The sequence below is a fragment of the Carettochelys insculpta genome, chromosome 1, assembly GCF_033958435.1.
Source record: "Carettochelys insculpta isolate YL-2023 chromosome 1, ASM3395843v1, whole genome shotgun sequence".
NCBI lineage: Eukaryota > Metazoa > Chordata > Testudines > Carettochelyidae > Carettochelys > Carettochelys insculpta.
Window position 1 is genome coordinate 4310060 of NC_134137.1, and position 23430 is coordinate 4333489.

General features: G+C 51.5%; 1 protein-coding gene across 1 annotated transcript; it reads right to left on the reverse strand.

Annotated features, from left to right (window-relative positions):
- Positions 1-9550: 9550 nt before the first annotated feature.
- Positions 9551-10492, reverse strand: LOC142007566 (olfactory receptor 52K2-like). The gene has a single exon (XM_074984252.1). The coding sequence runs from the start codon at positions 10490-10492 to the stop codon at positions 9551-9553; it is 942 nt and encodes a 313-aa protein (XP_074840353.1).
- Between the last annotated feature and the right edge of the window lie 12938 nt (positions 10493-23430).

Genomic DNA, 23430 nt, shown 5'->3' on the forward strand with positions numbered 1-23430 from the left:
CCCTTGGTCTGGCCATCTCTGCTTGCAGGTTCACTCTGGGCCCATCCAGCAGCATGACCTTGAGGTCTTCTCTGTCTGTGGCTGCCAGGCCAGGCCAGAGGCTGGGCTGGGGAAGTCCCCAATGAGTGGAGTGAGGCAAGGCCTCTGCTGAGATGGGAGAGTCTGCCGTAGAACCTCTAAGGGTCTCCAACATGGGGCCAACTCAAAGGTGCAAGGGTTAGGGGGGAACATGTAGCCCCTGTTGGAGGGGAACGAATCCTGCTGCCAACTTGGTGTCTTCTCCATTTAGCAAAGAAGACTCCAGGTTCCACACCCTACACAAGGTTTAACATCCCATCGATCTGTGTAGCTCTACTGGTAAAACGTCCTGTTGCACACGCAGCCTGTACTGACAATGAATGAGATAAGCTAAATCATCACAGCACAAGTGCCTTTTCATGCTGGTGTAACTGCCTACACCAGGGCTTTGTCCAGTTAGAAACGTTGCCAACAATCACTCCGGCCAACACCACTATTCCAGTGAACGTTTCTCATGTAGCCCTGGTTTGAAGCAGCTTTCACAGGGAGGCTCTTTAAAGAGGAGTCTGGCGGGCTGCCCGAAAGTTGCAGCAACCTGGATGTCTCTCAGTCATAGTCGAGGGCCAGGCCATGGGGCTGAGGAGGCATTTCTCTATTAGCTGGCTGAAGAGGGGCAGCTCAGAAGCTGGATGGTAGTTGATTACATTGATGTCATTTCCTCGGCACTGGCTGTACATTTGCACATTTTCTGGACATGCTGGGCTCTGATCTGAAACATTTGCAAGTTCACACAACAAAAAAGCTGTCCTGTAGCAATTTAAAGACTTTCAAAGCACGTTATGAGGTGATGAGCTTTCGTAGGATAAACCCACTTCTTCAGACCTGGAAAATTCTGATATAAGTAAACCAGCACAAGAAGAATTTAACAGAAAGATAGAAAAAATGAAAATGAAATGCAAACTGATCAATCAACTGCATAAGACAGAAGGAGGAGAGGAGAGGATGGGAAAGGGGGAAGAACATGACTTCCTGCAAGTGTCTATCAAGTTAAGTGGGTTGTCTGAGATCACTATGAATATCAAAGATGGGAAAACCGTCCTTGAAATGCATAAGGTAATTGACATTTTGTTGAGACCAAGGTATAAATTGTCAAACATGAGAATGATCCTAATTCAGATGTCTCACTTTGTAATCTGGTAAACTAATCTGGTGTCAAAGTCTCTTTGTGTTAGGATGCAGGTTTTCAACTCTTGAATGCTATGGCCTGCTGCATTGAAATGCTCACTGATGGCTTTATGTGTATTCAGATTCACAGAATCCTAGGGCGGGAAGGGACCTCAGGAGGTCATTGAGTCCAGACCCCTGCCTAAAGCGGGTTCAACCCCAACTACATCATCCCAGCCAGGACCACGTCAAGCTGGGACTTAAAAACATCTAAGCACAGAGATTCCAGGACCTCTCACAGTAATTCATTCCAGTGCTTCACCAGTCCCCTCTCTTATTTTGAGAGGGAGGATGCCTCGGGTCAGGCAGGTACAAGGATGCGTGCTTACTTTGGGTTTGTACAGAACCCATATGACAACTTTCTTATGGATATCTTTCCTACTGATTTCCAATATTCTGTTATCTTTTCTAACTGCCACTGCCCATTGACTGGACATCTGCCGCAGAGCTCTCCTGGGGAGAGGTGGGGGTTAGGGCCCAGGGCAACAACCCCAGTGATGCAGGCACTGGGCACTGGGCCAAACCAATGCTACATTACAGGCCCCACCCTTTTCCTTTACCCCATCCCTGAGCACCCTGGACAGGGGAAATGGAATAAAAGTTTCCCACATGCAAAATGCCACCTAAGGAATGGGACGCAAATGCTTAGGAGCGTTCAACTCTCTTCACAAAATGCTCCGTACCCAGAAAGGGTCCATGTAAACCAGGGAATCCTAAAGTCATCGAATCGTAGAACCCTAGGACTGGAAGGGACCTCGAGAAGCCATCAAGTCCAGCCCCCTGCCCCAATTGCAGGACCAAGTACTGTCTAAACCATCCCTGATAGACATCTATCTAACCTGTTCTTAAATATCTCCAGGGATGGATATTCCACAACCCCCTTGGCAATTTATTCCACTGTTTGGCCACCCTGACATTTAGGAACTTTTTTCCTAGTGTCCAACCTAAACCTCCCTTGCTGCAGTTTAAGTCCGTTGCCTCTTGTTCTATCCTCAGAGGCCAAAAAGAACAAGTTTTCTCCCTCCTCCTTATGACACCCTTTTAGATACCTGAAAATTGCTATCATGTCGCCCCTCAGTCTTCTCTTTTCCAAACTAAACAAGCCCAATTCTTTCAGCCTTTCTTCATAGGTCACATTCTCTAGACCTTTAATCATTCTTGTTGCTCTTTTCTGGACCCTCTCTAATTTCTCCACATCTTTCTTGAAGCGAAAGAGATCTCAGAACAGACAGGGTGAAAAGCTGATGGGGCCAGGTCAGAAAACAAGACCAGCTCTGACCTGAAAAGAACTTTACCTTAAATAAGACATAGGGTGAGAAATTATTATTTGTAGCCTGTATCAGGCTTAGCTGCCTTGGTAGGTTGATATTGCTCAGTAATTTTCTTTGATCTGGCTGATTTCTAACCACTTAAATCCTAATTTTTACACTTAAAAATCAATTGTGTTCATTGTTTAGTCCAGTTTAAATAATTGCTACCTGATGGTGCAGCTGTGCATCTCGTTCACTGATAAAGGGAGAGGACTCTATGAGCTACCTCAGTACCAACAAGTAGACAGAATGAGAAGGCTTTGTTTGTGGATTTAATCTCATTGAGCCTGGGCACCCGGGTGCTGTGTCATATCCCTGTGTTTGAGCCTTGCCAGAGCTGGACTGCTCACAGCCTCCATGTTAACCTGCTGGGGAGCTGTTACCCCAACTCTGAGCCATCACTGGGGAGACCAGACCTTCTATCTCAGCTGGAGGAGAGGCAGGGATGACCCAGAGGGCAGGTAGATGGGATCGGTAGTGAGACCAAGTGACTGTCACAAAGAGATCTCTTTGACCCAACCCATTACGCTCCATCTCAAGGCTTGAGTTTACATTTGTCTCGTCCTGCCCAGAGTGACTTACAATGGGATGTGTTCTGCCTGAATCCACTGGGACGCGTGTGGGGAACACTGGCTCTGTGGAAATGTCCCTGTCCCTTTGTCAGATGCCACAGGTTCCCTCGCTCTCCTCTTCAGGACAGAGGCCCGTGTGTTTTGTGTGGTTTAGTGGCTTGTGGCTATGGCAGAATCCACCTTCCTTTCAGTTCCTCTCCACTGGCCTGAATTTCAGACATGTTGTCCAAAGCCTTCAACGTGATTCACACAGGGATCATGGAAATATGGAATCAGTTGCTTTAGCCACCATACTGACTGCTGGCTGGTCCTGTCCTGGGGAGGTTCAGACACCAGAGTGCCACAGGTGGCAAAAGCCCTGAATCTCCTTCCAAGCCGCACAGTCCGACCTTCCCAGCCCCCTTGCAATTCACCCCACTCCTTCCTGGGCCTTTATTGTCTTTAATGGCCAAAACAGGCTAGGCCCAGGGCTTGGGCAGTGCATCTACAGGCTGCTCTCAGCTGTACCCCACTCCTACTGCCTCATGTTAACTGAGTTCAGGGTTATGTGCAGGGCCCTTGTAGCTGTGATAGTCCCATAACATCAGAGAGACCCAAGGGGCAGTTTGCAAGGAAGATGCTGTCTGACGTGAAGTGACAGCAGAGGTTGAACAACGTACAGGTTTCTGGAGTCGGTGTTAGGGCAGGCACAGATACCAACTCTCCTGGAGCTGTTGTTGGCTTTTCACACTAACACTCCCCAGACCCACTGCCCCAAAGCCTGGTGGTGGTGGTGGTGGTGATGGGTGATGAGAAGAAAGCTATTTAAGCATAAGTCTTGTCTTTCCTGGAATTTGCCCAGCCCTGAGCCAACTTTTTGGCTCCATGGCTGGGTGTATGGAGGTTGCAGGCCCTGACCAGCACTCATAGGGCACTAAGGAAGGCCTGGGGACACTAACACACTCTATGGGGAGGCCTGTGGTGACAGGCAGGGGGCCCTGGTGGGAAACAGGATCTCCCACTGGTGGGCAGGAGCTGCCAATCAAGTTCATGGGGCTCTGGAGGACACAAATAGGGGATCAAACCAACTGCAGCTCACTCTCTGCTGTAAGGGTGTGTGGCAGGGGCCTCGTACAGGCCAGTATGACCTCTGAGATGGCAACCCTAGTGCGTAGAGCCCCCACAGAGGCTGGGAGGCTGACAGAGGCCTCAGGTGCCTCTTGGAAGGGCATTGGGGATCAGAATGCGATGGGTGAGGAAGATGCAGGCAGCACCCTAGTTTGGGTCTGCAGAAAGCCTACTCCCCTCTACCCTAGGCCTCTGCACCAGCCCCCAGCCCTGCTGTGTGACCCCACAGGGCTGCTGGGTGGAGAGGAGAGAAGTTAGTGTCCTTTAAACCCCAGGCTGTGCCCCAAGAGGGCAGCTGGCACGAAGCACTTGAGCTGAAGGCAATCATCAGAGATTTGGCTTCTTCCTTCCCTAGGCCCCCAGCTCTGTGATGCTACACTGGTAGGTGGCAGCCAGATGATAAAAGCCACCCTATGACCTCCACCCCAGTCTCTGAGTGAACTTTGGCTGTAACTGAAGTTTGGATCCCAGCATGAGAAATGGCTCTTGCGCAAAGGGGTCTGAACTTCAGTTTTGTCCTGCCTGGGGCAGGGGACAGAGTCCAGCTCTAAGTGGCTTAATTGGGCCTTGGCTAAGGTCTGAAGAAGCAGTTCCCTCCCTTGTCTGTGGCATGTGTACAAAGCCAGATTCTCTCGGGGCTCTGCCACAGCTGCTCCTTGCCCTCAGGAGTCACACCACTCAGGAAGGTAGTTCCTGGGCTTGAAATAATTGCCTCTAACTGCATTGTTGCTTGGATACAGAATCTGAGGCTGTGTGTTCATCATTTGGATGCAGCTAAAACACATCAGCATGGAACAATCAAAGGAATTTTTATGGGGAAACTGAGTCCTGGCAACCCTTAGGAAAGAATGAGAAAACCTGTCTCTAACTTGGACACTTACTGCTAGAATTTCCTCTCTGGCAACCCACTGCCTCCCTGAAGTCTGGTTATGGGGATGCACATGTGCATATGACTAGGAGACCATGTCACCAGCCTGAAGTGCCTGGCTTCACCCATCCCCCAGAGGTCTGGGAGAGTAGCTGTGGGACAAGAACATCCAGGGAAAGATTAGCCAAGAGCTGAGACCAGGTCGTAGAATCCCAGAATCCTCGAGCTGGAGGAGACTCAGGAGGTCACTGAGTCCAGCCCCCTGCCTAAAGCAGGACCAACCCCCTTTAAATCATCCCAGTCAGGGTTTTGTCCAGCTGTGACATAAAAACCTCTAGGGACGGAGAATCCACCACCTCTCTCGGTAACGCTTTCTAGTGCTTCATCACCCTCCTGGTGACATAGTTATTCCGAATCTCCAACCTAGACCTCCCCCACTGCAGCTTGAGACAATTGCTCCTCGTTCTGCCACCTGTCACTAACGAGAACAGCCTCTCTCCATGCTCTCTAGAGCATCCCTTCAGGAAGTTAAAGGCTGTTATCATATCACCCCTCACTCTTCTCTTCTGAAAACTAAATAAGCCCAAAGCCCTCAGCCTCTCCTCATAGGTAACGTACTCCAGCCTCCTCATCATTTTGGTTGTCCTCTCCATGTCTGGTGCAGGCCTGCATCACCTGTATTGCAAAGTCAGCATGGCTGAAAAATGGGTCCCTAGTTTTCTCTTGGAATTACCTATGTGGATTTGATGGTGGGGGTGGTTGGCAGGCTGGCGAGACACTGGGTCTGGAGATCGCTGGGGCCAAGGAAGTCTATCTGGAGGGAGCAGTATTTGGAGATGTGATAACATCCTGTCTGGGCTAAGGGAGGGCTAATGGGAGATGAACATAACTGCCAACAACCCACCCACCATGGCTCCTGTTCCCATTGTGACCTTCCGGGCTGTGCTGGGGGCAAACTGGAGTGAGTGGGCTCAGGGCCCTGGCTGCTGCTGGCCCAGGATTGTCAAGGATGCCAACAAGGATGAAGGTGGAGGGGTGAGACGTGGTCCAGTTGGAAACCGCCATGATGTGGCCAGTTAGGTGTGTTCGGTTTGTTGCCATGTGTGCTTCCTGCCCCCGCAACCAACCATTGCAGGGGCTGGGTTGGGAGAGGGGTTGAAAGCATTGTCCTGGGAGATCATCGGCGGATGGGAGCCATGGGAGGGCCCAGAACATCCTGCAGAGGCTTGAGTCTCTTGTACACCCAAGAGAAAACAAGGGCTTTGCAGGGGCCTTGATGTGTACCCAGCGGCTCTGGGACAAGGTGTGTAGTGGGGGTGCTGAGAGATGTTCAGCCAAACTGGAAGCCCTTCACAGAATGGAAACCACTTCACCAAAGGGTCTCTGCAGCACCCCTCCCACCCCCACCACACACACTTTCAGTCCCTATGTGTGCGCATCCCAGACACAGACACCTGTGCAGCCTTCTCAGGGAAATGCATGAGGATGCAGACACTGGGAGCTCTGACTGCCACAGAGCAGGAGGGGTGACAGTATGGGGTGGCCCAGACAGGCTTCTTACCACCAACCTCTGAGCTGGGCACAGGCCCCCTGTGCATTGGGACATGCTGGTCCATCTGCCCCTCAGTGCAGGGGATGTGCCCAGGGAGTCTGATTTATCTTCCACCCCTACTGTTCAAAGAGAAACTAGCCCCAGCCACTGAAGAGAGATGATCCCTCCAAGCTCATATACCCTGTGTACCTCAGTCCCTGCTGGAGGTGCCTTTCTCAGTGGGCTCTGTTCCTAGAGCAGAGCTTGACTCCCACTGCTGTCCCTCAGGCATCCACAGGTCTGCCCCAACAAGAGGGGTAGGGGCCACCCCCTGTGAACACTGTTATACGCACATACCAGTCATAGGGCGGCAGCCCTGGGCAGATCTCAGGAACTGTTCCCAGGTTTATGGGGCTCTCCTGTTGGCAGGACAACACCCTCCCTACCTCCCCACAGCGTGAGCAGCAGCAGGCAGGCCTTGGCATGGAGCCGGGGTGCGCAGGTTATCACCTGCTCGCTCAGGAGCCCCAGCACGGCACCAGAACAGTGACTGTGGGACGCGCCATCTCTCGGGTAGCGCTCAGCGACCTTTATTGCTCCATGGCGCACTTCAGCCCTCGTTATAATTTCACAGCACATCCAGTATATATCGCTGAGCCTCACCCCTGTCCTGCCACAGCCAGGCACCCCACTCCCCTCCCAGCTTTAAATAAATGCCCTTCCACTCCCCCCAGAGCTGGGCACCTCCAGATACCTGCTGGAACCTACTGCCTCTCTCCTCCTGCACAGCCAGGCACCCCAGCTCCCTCCCTAAACCAACTCCTCCCCAGAGCCAGGTAACCCCGGTCTGCCCCCACCCCAACTCTGACTCAATGCCGGGGACTCACCAGAGCCACCACAGCTCCTGCTGCTGCCCCAGAGCTGCCACCACCACCACAGCCCCACAACTGCCACCACCATGATGCACTTCCCCACCAACCTGCAAGGCCTGCTCCATGTACCAGGAGGCTGGTACCAGGATCCTCCTCTGCTCTGGCTAGGGAGGGATGGGTGGGGAAGTGATGCCGTCCTGGCACCCAGCACAGTGCAGCTCTGGGGCATTGGAGGGAAGCTGCCCTGCCTCCCAGGCTGGGGTGGGTAAGTGGAGGGGAGCATGGGCTGGGCACAGCCCATAGTTTGAGCAGTAATGGTGTCTGGCTGTCATGTAGCCACTGCAGAGGGCAGGGACTGGTCAGATGGGGAAAGATGTTGTCTGGGGGAGATGATCGTGGTCCGTACCAGGATGAGTGGTGGGGAGAAAGTGAATAAGGAAATGTTATTCAGCCCTTCGTGTAACACAAAATCCGGGACCCCCCCGGAAGGCTTAAGGCAGACAGAGTCCATCTTGGTTTGTGTTCCAAGGTTCCATGTTGCAGTTTGCTGGCTCCAGCTCACTAGATCTCTAGTTCTCCAGTAACTCTGTAGCCTGGACTCATCCCCTGTAGGGGCTGGACTTTCAGAGACTTTCAAGAATTGGTATGGAGCATAGCTGGCCAGCGTTAACAACTGTAACTGGTACATGTAAAGCATCACTTCACCACCTTTTCTCTCTAACCCTGCCCATTACATTTTGAGATCTGAAGGATTGGCAAGTGTGTTGTTCGGGGTAAGATCCAAGGATATATTGACCAGAGACTGTGGCTGGACCCTTTGGGGCCTGGAAGAACCTGTGTGGTGTTGGTGAAATAGGTTTTAAGAACCTCTCACCTGAGACAGGGGCTGTAGGTCTGGGCTGGTAGAGCAGCTGGGAAATCTACTTGTGTGGCTTTGAGCTGGCCAGTGGAGCTGGCGGAGGTGCTGTGATGTCTGGTTGAATTTGCCTTAGTGAGAAGGAAATCCCAGCCTGGGGCTGTAAGTGGCCTGGTTTTAAGCAAAGATATCCTGGACTGATTTCCTTAGCTGTGCCCAGAAATCCCATAATATGACATCACTAGCCAGTGATTTGCCTCTGCTAAGGCCTAGCCACAGTCTTCTTCCCAAAGATCTTTGCCACAGAGAGAACTCCCTCCCCATTTCTCCTGCCCCCACCGCTGTTAGTCTGTGTATAACACCTTGAACTTTCCCAGGCCTCCCAGCCTCCCTGGAACAGACTGCCCCATCTCTGGCTTCTCTTAGCCTCCCTACAGCCTTCTCTTTGGTAGGCCTCTCTTAGGGTCACAGCAGCAGCCTGCTTCTTTATGGGCCTGCCCTAGTATCCCTACAGCCCCCTGCTCCCTCCTACACTAACTCCTAGTGTCCCTACCTCCTTCCCAGGGTCTCTTCACCACAGCTCTTGCTTTCTACCCGAGATCTTCGCCCCTGTGAAAACAGGAAACTATTTATCTCCTTGCCACCTCTCCCAGCATCCTTTGCTGTAGTCTACAATTCCCATCACTCGAGTGAACATTATGACGCCAGAATCGCTGCTTGTACCAGGACTGTGCCCAGGGTTCTTACACAGTATCTGATAAGAGCCAGCGGAAGATGCTATCAAAAAGCTTGCCACTGAAAGGGGCTCAGGGATGGCAAAGGAGGTGGGAGGAGGACAGGTGAAGCGAACTGAGCTGGAGGTTCATATGTTCCATCTTGTCTCTTTAGATGGCATCTCAGGCAAAAGGAAGGTCTCTGGGTATGCGCCACGCAGCACCTCCCACAAGGAGGCTCTGATCTCACTGGATTGATTGGGAATGAGGAATGAAAACACTGTTCTACAGCAGTAAAAAGGGTGAAGTCCTGTTTTGCCACAGGCCCAGGCAAGTGTGTTCTCAGCCCCACTGCTCAACAAGGCTGAAGTGGTTTTTCACAGTAGGAGCTGACTGAGCCATTTGTATCCCAGGCCCTGTTGGCCCTGATGTCACCAGCACACACCTTTCTTCCAGCTGCTGACCTAGCCGGTGAGCCTTTAGACTGGTTTAAGGCCCAAGATGTGGAGCGCTCTCTGCCGGATCCCAGGAGTTCTTACCCCGTAGATGATGGGGTTCATCATGGGCGGGATGAGCAGGTACATGTTGGCGATCAGGATGTGGATGTGGGGGTCCACGTGGCCGAAGCGGTGGGAGAAGAAGGAGAAGAAGGCAGGGGTGTAAAACACCAGCATGACACAGACATGGGAGCTGCAGGTGCCCAGTGATTTGAGCCGTGCCTCCTTGGAGGGGAGGCTGAAGACAGCCCGGAGGATTAGGATGTAGGACAGGACAATGAGGATGAAATCTAACCCGGCTGTTAGGAAGGCTACAAGCAGACTATAGGCTCTTATCACAGTTGTATCCACACAAGCTAATTTCACCAGTGCCATGAACTCACAATAGGTGTGAGCAATGACATTGGTCCTGCAGTATGGGAGCTGCTTCAGCAGGATAGGGTGTGGGCCCAGTAACACAGCTCCTCTTATCACAACACCCAGCCCTATTTGGGCTATGACCCACTTGGTGAGGATGGCCGAGTGTCGCAGTGGGTTACAGATGGCGACGTAACGATCAAAGGCCATGGCCAGCATGAACCCGGATTCCATGGTAGTAAGGCAGTGAATCAAAAAAATCTGCATCAGACACGCATTGATATGAATGGCCTGGTCCCTGAACCAGAAATTGCAGAGGATTTTTGGCACAGCAGTGGTGGAGATAATGAGGTCGGCAAATGCCAGCATGGCAAGGAAAAGGTACATGGGCTCATGGAGACTCGGCTCAGTCTTGATAACAGCCAGGAGGAGGCTATTCCCTAGGATGGACAGGACATAGATGGAGCAGAAGGGGATGGAGATCCAGAGATGAAACTCCTCCAATCCCGGGATGCCAACGAGGATGAAGGTGGAGGGGTGAGACGTGGTCCAGTTGAAAACCGTCATGATGTGGCCAGTTGGGTGTGTTCAGTTTGTTCCCATGTGTGCTTCCTGCCCTGGAACCAACCATCACAACAATCAAGAACTAGCTGGTGGGGTCATGAAAGTTCTATATCTGTCCTTCACTAATGCCATGTGTTAGTCATGGACAGCTTCCTCTTGAGCACTGCAGTGCAGCCTTTCCACTCTTATTGCAGAGGATTTATCAGTAACTGAGGGGTCTGTAGCAGTTCACAACAGTGTTCTTCTCTACTCTCCTCCCATTAGATTCACTATGTACTGTCCATTAAAAAATTCACCTGAAAATACACTCAGTCCTGAGCTGATGTAAGCGGGCAGAGAGGAACCGAAGTTGTACGCATTTACACCAGATGGAGATCTGGCCCATTCCAGCTAGCTGAGGGACCTGACTCAAACTCTTTTCAGTTGGGCATGGCCTCCTGAGCACCTGCCTTGGACAGGACTTGGGAGGCGAGGGAAAGTAATGTGAGCATCACCATTCATGTGGGGAATGGGGTCTGATTGGCTCATCACTGGTACTTGTGGAACACGAGTGGTTGATGAGTCCCTTCGAGGGCATCTCTGCAGAGATGGTGGGAAAGAGGGGGTCCGGGAGGCTTAGCTGCCCTTCCCACCATCTGTCGTTTGTTGGCGTGGCATGAGGGATTTTTAGATTAGCTCCAAGAAAGCTCCTCTGGGGCTCTCAATCCAGCATGGAGTCCAGCACTTAGCTCAAGTGAGAGGAGCCAACCCATCAGCCAGACCAATTCTGCTGTTCCTACATTTTCCTGTTGCAAGATTCCAGCTGGAGCGAAGCTGCCCTACTGGAGTGCTGGAAGATGCAGGGCTGAGGCCCGCACAGTTCTGGGAAAGATGAGGCCATTCTCATGGCCCTGCTTTTGCGAGAACAACCCAGGAGATGCATATCAATGGTCTGACCTGGGAGGTCTCCAAACCCTACAGCCCCAAGGACACTGAAGGGAGCTGTATGTGCAAAGTGCCCCATGTGGTAAGACTGGAAGATTTCATGGAAAGAACACAGGTCATGCTTGTTTCTCCCCTGTAAATGACTTTTCCTCCACTCCCTCTAGTGTCTGTGAGTTTGTCTAGACAGCAGCGGGAGATATCACTAAAGCAGCAAGTTAGACGTGGTGGTGTGAGGGGCCAACCTGAATCTCATTGGAACCCTTAGCTGTGTGATTGGGAGGTTGGTCTGTGGCAGTGCCGGCACTGGGGAAGATAGATTTCTACTTCTGTTGAGCGAGCTGGGTCAGAGCTTGTGTGGGTATCTCTGCCTGATTCAGGAATTACACCTCCCAAAGTAGCCTGCTTTGCTCTAAGGAATCTTATTCCATCCCATGAGTGCCACCCTCTCCAGCAGACACAGCTCAGCCTGGAACAAATGAGCCATGGGGATAATTCTCTCCTTTACCTAACTACTGCGTATTAGCAGTTTTGTGTGTGTGATGGGATCTTCCACCAGCTCCTAGTCTGGGATTTCTGAGGGCACTGGCTGCAAAATAAATCTTGGGACTCTTGCATACATGGGGCTGTACCAGTTTAATATAGGGAGAAGTTTAAATTCATTCAGTTAAATTGTCTCAAAAAAGCTTGTGGACATTTTGGTTCCAGATTAAGAGTGGTTTACTGTAGTTTAGTTCAAGAAGATTACAAAAAGATTTAAGCCAAAATAAAAGTGTTCACTCCTGCTTAGTTAACATGGTGTAAATCTGTGGTCTGGTATTCATGTACAGGTTGAACCTCTCTCATCTAATACCCTTGGGACTGGAATGGTGCTGAATGAACATTTGCTGGACAATGGGAGGTCAATGCTTTCTAGGACATGACTCACACTTGAACTGCTTACTGGCTTCTTAGAAGGAATTTAGGGATAAGTTACAGCTAAAGAACAACACAGAGAGGCAGGACTCATGGCTGGGAACACACTTTATAGGACCACAGGAACCTTGACCAAACTCATGATGAGTGGCCATCCCACTCACTACAATCATGCCAGATTACAGAGTTTCCCAGGTGAGAGAGTTCCAGATTAGAGAGGTTCAACCTATACAATGCTACCGCAATGCGGTTGAGCTCTGTAATTCTTTAACGAAGTGCTGCCAACCCAGGGAGAGAGCATCCCCCATCCACCCTCCCAAGGAGACAGTAGCTACATCAGCAGAGACATGGAGCTGACTTCCCACGGGCTAAGTTGTGAATAGACCAACACGGTCTGCAGTGTAGACCTGGCTGTATGGACATGAGGCCTAAGGATGTGTCTCTGAAAAAGTTGCATTTGGGTCATAGGAAGTGTGTATTTTACTGCTGTCATTCGACTGGTGCAGAGCTGCATCCGGACTCTTTTGGTTTTGATTAAGCTTTACTGGGAATAAGTCTGAGCTAGATGGCAATGAGTCCTCGCACAGCTGAAAAAAGTAGCTGAGATGTTCCAAGCAGGATGTCATTAGGCAGCTCCCTGTCATTGCCTGGGCTGGGTCTGGCAGAGGGTTCACACCACCCCACCTCAGGTGTAATCAAGGTGTGCCCCGTCTAGACCTGTGCATTTCAATGTTTAGATACAGCTCTTTACCCTGCCCCATGCACAGTGGATGTGGACCATGCAAACTCCTTGCAGGAGAGCAGATCACAGCCGATGCAAAGTGAAAGACAGAGGCCATTATTGCTACATTGAACTAATCTCACGTTTCAAGGGGCTTCTGTGTGTGAGGGCAGGAGCTGCCTGACAACACGGCCTCACAATTTCAATCCAGCCCAGACAGACTGAATGAATAACACACTGACAATAACCTGTCGGCCACATTCCAACTACCGCTGGGTGCTCGCAGTTGCCTTGGATCCAGTGGGACCTAAGCAAGAGCCACTTTGGGGGGGGCAGAATCAGCCCCCACCAGGAACTCATGGACACATTCTATCAATCCACCAGTCCACCTATGATTTCCAGGGTGTCTGCCTGCAGAGCTGGGAGGCTTGTGACCGTACAGCTCCCTTTGAGAAAGGGCAATTCACTCTGAAACTACATTGCCCTTCCCAGCTCCACTGAGTACCCTTACCCCTCCGTGCAATTAAATGGGAGTGAAACTGTGAGTACCCCCAAGGCTAAGTACCTTTCCCGCAGATCAGCCTTCCAGAGGTGGCTCTCTCCCTGCCCCTCTCTCAGCTGCTCTGGTCTGCAGCAACCAGCAGGACCACCCAGCGCACACACACCCATTGCAACCCTGTGCTCCCTCTGGGCTTTTATGTGGCATGATGGCAATTAATGAAAGCCATTTCTGGGCTTCAGATCCCTGCACTCACCCAGGTGCTGTGCAGGAGACAGGAGCTGTGCTAGCCAGCAGGTGTCTGGAGAGGATCTCTGCTGTGCTGGAGGAGCGCTGGGCAGGGAAGTTAATAGCCATAGCTGAGGAATCCCAATGGATTTCTGCCTTCCCTGAGTAGCTGCAGCTCAAAAGTGTGTAAAACATACAAACAGACCACTACTTTTCCCCTGCCTGAGACTGTGGTGCCCAAGGGAAATGTGAAGGGACAAGGGCCGGGGACAAGCAGAGACAGCATGGAAACCACTCCTTGTTATTGAACAAGTTAAAAGCCATTCAGGGTTTGCTGATGGACGTGAAATGGAGGAGTCTGTTCAAGTGCTGGGTGTTCTTGCATCATTCATAGACTTGGAAGTGAGAAAAATCACCCCCGTAAACCACAGCACCTGATTGTTGCTTCAAAATGGATTGGCATTGTGGCCCCAGAGGCTCTGGTGTGCAACCAAGTCCATCTGCAGGTCTGGCTTGGGCCCACCCAGCAACACGGGTCCTGCATGACCCAGAGGACTTCTCAGTGTGTGGCTGCCTGGCCAAGCCAGACGCTAACCTCAGGAAGTCACCATGGTGCAGGGCTGGCCTTGTGCTGGGTCTGGGATGTCTCTACATTGCCCTGAGGAGTCTCACAGTTGGGGCTATCTCAGTCCTGCCCTCCTGGCCTGGGAGTAGGGGAATGTGAGGGGCATGTAGCCCCTGCTGGGAGTTAAAGGACCCTACTGCCAACTCAATGTCTGTTCAAGTCACAAAAAAGAATGTAGGTCCCACATCACTTGTAAGTTTTACACCTCGCTTAAGAACTGTAGAGCTCTCAAACACTCCTCATGTAGATGCATCAAGTCAAATAGGGCTTCCTCCAGTTAAAGATGTGCTGAACAATCAACCCTAGGCCAACACTGTTGTCCCAGCTAAAGCGCCTGGCATAGCCTGGGCCTGAAACAACTGTAATAGAGAAGCTCTTCTTTTTTTTTTTTTTTTTGTTTTTAAAAAAAAGGTAAATATCTGCAGTGTTTCCTGATATCTGCAGTGTTCTGGGTCTCTCTCTCTGTCCTGGCTCAGGTCAGGATTTACGGCTGAGGCCCGGTCTACAATACATATTGTCTGTGTTTTTTGTGCCAATACTTGCCAGTACTGAGTTCTAGCACCTTGCTGGCCCCAGCTGCGGGACTGGCTGGGGAGGAGAGGCAGGGAGCCAGCTGAGTACCGGCTCCTCATTTTATTACAAAAAAAGCAGGCAGCACACCAGAGCAGCTCACCTGAGTGGCACACCAGGTCATGTATGCCCAGAATTGCAAATAAGCTCCAGAATGAAGCACTGGGGAGATCCAGGATCAGATCACAGCAATCTCCAAGCAGAGATTGAAAAGAAAAAACATCCACTTTCGTACCTGGTCTACCACCACCATCCAGCTGCCCTACGTGGTGCTTAGTGGTGGTGTGTCTTCCACCTGCCTAACTGTTAGCACCTATTGGCCTTGTACATAACATGTCTTTTGTGCAGAACACTACTTTGAACATTGTCCCAGAGTTTCCCTTCTGAGCTTTACCATGTGTCTCCTCTAACGACCACTTTTGTTCTCTCTCCCCAGTGGAGCTGCCAACCCATGGCCCTAGCTCCTCTATCGCTGTCTATCTCAGATCAGAAGGGCAAAGGAATGTACCTGGGGTGAGCTGCTCAGTGAGTAAATGAGGAAGTACTTGTGACAGATCTCACACACCGAACAAGAGGAGAAAACACCATGGAGGGGAACATGAGCCTAAGTCACAGGATGACATGTTGAGGTCCCTGGGGAAGCAAACAGAGCTGCTCAGGCTCCTAGTAGAGGTGTGGGAAAAGCATCTGGAGCGCAGACCCCCATCTCTGCATCTGCCCCCCCCTCGTTCTGTAGCCTCCTCCCACAGGCCCCTAGAGTGGGTGGGCTGGGGGGGATGTCGGAGGTATCCTTTTACTCAGCTACCAGGAATGACTCCTGGAATAGAACGCTGACACTATCTCCTGCCTGTTTCCCAGAGTCACTAATGTTCCTAGCAGAGGGACATTCATTGACCTGGATACTGGAATCACACCAGTCACCACTGTAGAGTTACTCACTCCGAACTAATTCCTGACTTAACTGTGGCAATCTGGGGTTGCACGCTTCCACAGGGGCATTGCCATGCACTTCTCGGTCAGAGTGAACCTCATTCTGGAAAGGCCGCACTTCATGGAAGGGATATTGAAGGGCCACAAAAGTGGCCTTTTGCACGTGGAAGCGTTGTGCCCACTCGCCTTTGGCCCATCCCCACAGTCTGTGCTTCTCCCAAGAAGCCAGAATCGGCATTCCACTGCATCAACGGATTCCGCTCCCCTCCGTGGGCGCTTGCATCTCTGTGTTGGTGGCCTCTTCGTATTCTTCCTCAAGCCAGTAGCTTCTGGCTAGGCTCTGCAGAAACTGCAGCAGGAGGTGTGAGGTGTTCACGAGGCTTGCCACAGCAGTTCTCAGCTGAAGTGTCCATACTTGCTGCGCTGTGGCGTCTGCTCAGCTAACAAGGGAGAAAGGTGTGCAAAAAGTGTGTTTGCCATTGCTTGGAGGCAGGGAGGGGGCTACCCACAGTGCATCACTCTTCATGTATAAGGCAGCCATGCTGCTGGGGATGTACTGAGTTGACCTCATGTCCCCATCGTTGGGGCTTTGCATCTTTGGTTGTTATAACCTCTCATTTAGTAAATCTTTCCTGTGCAGTGTTGGCATGCCGTCAGAGAGTGTGAATCCATCAGCTGTCGTAGGACAGGGTGTTCAAACACTGGATGGTAACTGATGCCATTGCTGGCATCTTCCAGCACTGGTTGGACAGTTGTACATTTTCTGGACATATTTAGTTATGATCTGAAGCCTTTAGAATTGATCAGCATGCTTTCTAAGGTGTGGACAACCAAACTGGGGACAGTGTTCCACTAATGGGCACACAGTAATAACTATCCTCTTCAATAGTCCTACTTGTTACTTCCCTTCTTGAGCCTCCAAAGATTGTTTTGTTTTCCTTTGTTTTCCTATATTACCAGAGTTGGAGCTCAAAACAGTACGGCTTACAAGCTTACTGCTGTGATTCCCACGTCCTGCTAACAGTCACTCCTTCCCAGGAGGCATTCCCAACTTACTAATGTAACCGGCAGTCTTTGTTCCGAGATGGGGACTTCACGTTTTTGTTAAAACTAATCTTCAAATGAACCCACACTGACAACAAGACTCAATTTTTTAAAGTGAAGGCAATGAGTCACTGGAACAGATTTACCAGGGATCCTGATGGCTCAGTGGAAAGATCTTTGCCTCTTAGGCAGACCCTGTGCTCACTCTCCCTTAAATGACAGAGGCACTGCCGCACTCTATGGATGTTTCTACACAGGCCACATTCTCCGAAAGTGGCATGGTAATACACAGCCAGAAATATGCTAATGAGGTGTGAATGCAAATTCCCTGCACCTCATTAGCATACAGTCCTATGATTTGGAGTCCGGAAGACCGTTCTTTCGGACTCCAAAACGCCGTGTAGAAACATGGCTCTAGGGGAGTTTCCAGAACGAAGTCCTTCTTCCGGACACCCCTTCTTCCCAAAAATTTTTGGGAAGAAGGGGCCTCGAGAAGAAGGACTTCCTTCCAGAAAATGCCCAGGGGCCACGCTTCTAAACGAAGTTTTGGAGTCTGGAAGAATGGTCTTCCAGACTCCAAATCATGGGACCATATGGTAATGAGGCACAGGGAATTTGCATCCATGCCTCATTAGCATGTTGCCATTTGGATGTCACATCGGTGCCCTCAGGGCCGCAGTGCAGATTTTCCTGGAGGGTCTCTCTGAACTTATCAGCTTTCTCCGAGTTTGCCGTCTTTCTGGAGTCAATGTGGGGCCTTCCAGCAGGTTTAGAGTGGTACAGCTTCTTGGGTCTCAGCTTGAGCTTGGAGCAAACTAGCGAGTGATCTGTATCACAGTCAGCACTATGATAGCTGCATGTCAGAAGGACGTTTTTGAGGTTATTACGCCTAGTGATGACCACATCTAGTTGATGCCAGTGCTTCGAGCGTGGGTGTCTCTACGACACTCTGTGCTGTGGCTTCGTTTGGAAGAATGTGTTGTGATGCAAAGATTGTGGTACGTGCACAGTTCAAGGAGACGCTGTCCATTGTCATTCATTTTTCCCACACCGAAGTGTCCTGAGCAGGAAGGCCATGAGGCCCAATCAGCTCCAACTCTTGCATTGAAGTCACCCAAGATGTACAGTTGTTCACGAGCAGGTATTTGTGCTACAGCAGCACTAAGCACGTCATAGAACTCGTCTTTTACTTCTGGTGTGGCGTACAGGGTTGGAGCATAAGCGCCGATCAGGTGGACAGGACCGGCACAAGTTTGAAGCGTGATCCGAAGAAGTATTTCTGATCTGCCCATGACTAAATCCACCATTTGTAGAAGGGTGTTTCTGACAGCAAAGCTAACACCATGCTTTCTGGGTTCTTCTTGGGCTTTACTCTGCCAGAAAAAGGTGTAGTCCTTTTCCTTTAGAGATCCCGAAATCTGTGAGTCGCGTCTCTTGCAGTGCAGCGATATCAACTCGGAGCCTCTTCAGTTCCTCGTTGTTGACAGCGGTCTTGCAGGTGTCACTGATGGCCTGAAGATCTTCAGTCAAGACGGTCAGCGTGGTCCGCACATTCCAGCAAGCAAGCTTAAATTGTTGATGTTTCTCATTTCTTGTTGATTTCCTTATTGGTTTGCCTGGTGCCCAAATTTCAGTCACTTGTCAGGTTCAGGAACCTTAAGCCTCACGCACCCAGAGAGGCAGGTGAACTGTGACGTGACATTACCCTATTGGCTGGGGGCTGCCCAGCTTGAGGCGGGCGGTGACTGTCCAGTGAGATGCGAGGATCTCTCCCACCGTCGAAGGCAACCCCTGGCACTCATTCTCTACGCCAATCAAGCAAGAGCTTATAACTGGTAACTGTTGCCTCCCGTGTTGACGCAACGCTGTTCAGCGATGCCGGAGTACCTCTGCGGGCGCGAGCCTGGGCACTTATTATGGAGACTCTGGGCTGCCCAGACACCAGTGTCCCCCTCTCGGCTTTACTGATATAGTCCAAAGGAGAGGATAACCTCCACGTCTGGTACCAGCTCAGCTACAGGAGTTGCCGGAACAGTGCCACAAGTTGACACCGAACCGCCTTTGGACTCCACTCCGGATTTTCTGTCAGGGTTAACTCCCTTAGCCTTGCTCCTTCCCAGGATAACCCACAAGGCAGTGGGGTGTGGAGGATGTGGTTAAGGATCCCACTACTTCATACCTCCCTGTCACCACAGCTCCCTGTGGAGCAATGACCTCATATCCCCGGGACCCTCCTCCCTACCTTTCGCCCCCTCTCCCCAAGCTACCATCATCATAGGACCCTCCCCAACCCACTACCCCCATCTGCTCCCATGTCCGCCCTCCTCACTGCACTGGCCCCTCTCCTCCCAGCTGCTCTCAGTGCCCCCAGGTCCACCTTCCCCCATCGCTCTTCAGGCTCTTTTCTTCAGAGACTCCTTTTCCTGGTAGTGCCAAACAGATGGAGCTCTGGGTTGAGCACTACTCCAAGCTGTACTCACGTGAGAACGTTGTGGTTGACGCAGCCCTCGATGCCGTCGAGCTCCTACCAGTAATGGACGAACTGGATCAAGAACCAACTGTGGATGAACTGAAGAGAGCCATCGACAGCATTGCAGCAGGAAAGGCCCCTAGTCAGGATGGTATACCACCAGAGGTAATCAAATGAGCCGCGGACACACTCGTGGAACCCCTACATGAGCTACTGTGCCTGTGCTGGAAAGGGGGTGAGGTTCCACAGGATATGCGTGATGCTAACATTGTAACCTTGTATAAGAACAAAGGAGACAGAAGCAACTGCAACAACTACCGTGGAATCTCCCTCCTAAGCGTCACTGGTAAACTGTTCGCTCGCGTCATCCCTGGCAGACTCCAGAAGACTGCTGAGAGGGTGTACCCCAAATCGCAGTGCGGATTCCGCGCAGAGAGGTCTACCGTTGACATGGTCTTCTCTCTAAGCCAGCTGCAGGAGAAGTTCAGGGAGCAGAGAAAGCCACTCTACATAGCCTTCATCGACTTGACCAAGGCTTTTGACTTGGTCAGCAGGGATGGTCTGTTCAAACCGCTCCAGAAGATAGGCTGTCCTCCACGGTTACTCAAGATGATCCAGTCTTTCCACGAAGACATGAGAGGAACCATCCAATATGACGGCGCATTATCAGATGCTTTCAGAATCAGGAGCGGCGTCAAACAAGGATGCGTGCTTGCTCCGACATTGTTCGGGATCTTCTTCGCACTCCTCCTGAAGCATGCCTTTGGATCTTCAACAGAGGGCATCTTTCTGCACACAAGATCTGATGGGAAATTGTTTAACCTTGCAAGGCTGAAAGCCAAGTCTAAGGTGCGGGAAGTCCTCATCAGAGACATGCTGTTCGCAGACGATGCTGCTGTCGTGTCTCACACAGAAGACCAGCTTCAAAAACTGCTGGATCAGTTCTCCAAAGCGTGCAAGGACTTTGGGCTTACCATCAGCCTAAAGAAGACGAACGTACTTGGTCAGGATGTTGCTGAATCCCCATCAATCAGCATTGACAACTGCACGTTAGAGGTCATCCACGAGTTCGTTTACCTCGGTTCCACCATCACTGACACCCTGTTGTTGGACACTGTGCTAAATAGGAGGATCGGAAAAGCGGCCACAACTCTGTCCAGACTCAGCAAGAGAGTGTGGAATAACAACAAGCTGTACACTCACACCAAAATGCAAGTCAACAGAGCCTGCATCCTCAGGCTCCTTTATGGCAGTGAGACTTGCACCCTGTGTGCGCGCCAGGAAAAGAGGTTGAACGTCTTCCACTTGCTCTGCCTCAGGCGCATCCTTGGAATATCATGGAAGGACAGAGTGACCAACACCGCCGTCCTCGAGCAAGCTGGAATCCCAACCATGCACACCCTCCTCAGGCAGCGTCGACTCCGCTGGCTTGGCCACGTCCACAGGATGAATGATGGAAGGATTCCAAAAGACATCCTGTATGGTGAGCTAGCCTCTGGCAAAAGACCTCCCGGACGCCCCCAGTTGCGTTACAAAGATGTCTGCAAGAGAGACCTCAGAGAGGTAGACATCGAGCTGGACAACTGGGAAGAACTAGCAGACGATCGCAGCAGATGGAGGCAGGGGTTACACAAGGGCCTTCAGAAGGGCGAGTTGAAGATCAGACAGCTAGCAGAGGAGAAGCGAGTGCACAGAAAGCACAATAAGGACTTACCAGATACCCACTACATCTGCAAGAGATGCAGCAAGGACTGTCACTCTCGTGCGGGTCTTTATAGTCACAATAGACTCTGTAAATGAAGTCCTCAGTTGAAACTTTAAAGGGCGTGATCCATAGTCTATGCAGACTGAAGGATGCCTACAATCCTTATTAGCATATTTCAGGCCGTGTATTACCATGCCACTTTTGGAGAAAGTGGCCTGTGTAGAAACGTCCTATGTGGGTTAGTGGGTTGTGGATGACATAGAAGCCATGAACATTTCCTTCTCTGTACACTGGCCTGAATTTGTGCCACATGGGACAAATTCTACCTTCCACACAGCAATCTTGGAAACAAAGAATTCCCTTTCTTTGCCCATAGTAAAAGTGGTGGCTGGCACTGTCCTGGAGCTGTTCAGACACCATCCAGCCACCAACAAAGGCAGGTCTGGATCTCATTCTAAGTTCTCCTGGACCACAAAACTCCCCTTCCTTCCAACCTCCTCCCCATTTATCTCACTCCTTCCTTACCTACTGGGCCTTTATTATCTATCCCTACCCCACAGAGCTAGGCCCAGAGCCTGGGCAATGCCTCTGCAGGGTGTTCTTATCTGTGACACGCTCCTGCTGCCTCATGTTAACTGAGATGTGAGTTGCTTGCAGGGCCCTTGTAGCTGTGCTGGTCCCTGGATATGAGAGATACAAGAGGCAGTTTGTATGGAGGATGTTCCCTAAGGTGAAGGGACGGGAGACAGTGGACCAGGAAGAGATGCCTGTGGTGGGAGTTGAGGCAGACACAGGTGCAGACTCACTTGGAGGAGCCGGGGGCTTTCCAAAGTAACATGCCCCAGCCCAGCCTCACCACAGCCCAGTGGTTGTGGTTTTCTAGGGAGAAAGCCTGTTCTGCTCATTAGCTGTTTGAACCAGAGACTGTCTGTCCTACAGACTGCCCCGGTTCGAGTGCCCTTGGTGGCTGCAGCACTGGGCATGTGGAGGCTACGAGCTCAGCCCAATGCTCAAAGCACACAGTGAGGCCTGGGGACACTAACACACACTATGGAGAGGCCTGGGGTGATGGGCAGGGGGTCTAGGAAAAACAGGATTTCTATTGGTAGACAGGAGCTGCCAATCACACCCATGGGCTGTACAGAGTAGAAATAAGGGTCAAACTAGTTGCAGTTGCACTTCTGCAGTTTGATGTGTGGCAGGGCCTCGTGCCACCCAGGGTGACAGCCAGCGCGGCGTCCCTGGCGCACCAGAGCACCAACAGAGACTAGGTGGCTGTCCTAGGCTCAGGTGCCCCTTGAGCGGGCTGCAGAGACTGGAGAGCTGCAGGTGAGTGTGAAGGATCTGGGATATGCAGGCAGGGACCCCACTCCCCAATACACTAGGCCTATCTGGCAACCCCCAGGCCTGCTGCGTGCAAACCAGGGCTACTGGGTGGTGGTGGGAGGGGTTTGTGCCCTCGGCTCCCCAGGTTTTCCCCCAAGAAGGGATCTGGCACTAAGCACTCAATTTTGAGCCCGTCATTAGAGCCTTGGCTTCTTCCTGCCCCTCCCCTGTGCCCCCAGGTGAGCGATGCTGCCCTGGCCGGTGGGAGCTGGACAATACAGCACCAGCCCTCCACTGGCCCTGAGTGCACTATGGCTCTAAGTAGGGTTTGGATCCCAGCGTGAGTTGTGGCTCGTGCAGAAGGAGGCCGAGGCTTTCATGTTCTCTCAGGAGGAGCAGAGGACACAGTCCAGCTCTGAGCACCTTTATCTTTGCTTGGCTAAGGCATGAACCATCAATGCCCTCCCTTGCCTGCAGCCAGTTTACAAAGCCAGGTCGCCTGATAAGGAAATTGATTAAGATGACTCTCTCCAATTAAGACACTCGTTCCTCATTCCCCTTCAGCAGTGACCTGGCCCTGCTAGGGCCGCTCACTGGGTTGCATATGTAAGGGCCACTAAGGAACCAGAAGAGGAGAATGCGGGAGACCCCATGCACAGCTCTTCCCAGCAGGAACTCACCGGCATGCTGCAGGAATAGCTCACATTGGAGAAATAGTCGTGGGACAGGGGGTGGACAACTTGGACATGCTCACCCAGGCTGTGACCACGCACCTGGCCCCTCCTGCCACCCCCTAGTGAGTCCTACCTGCATCTGCCCCATTTACGCCTGCTCCCACTGCACCCATCCCCCATTCAACCACCCCCCTCAAAATTCCCCCACACCAACCTCTTCCCCTGCACCAGCCCCACTTCCATTAACCCCAACCTCGCTGCCTTGATCCCAACCAACCCACCCCCAGCCAGTCTCTTCCAACTGGCAAACATG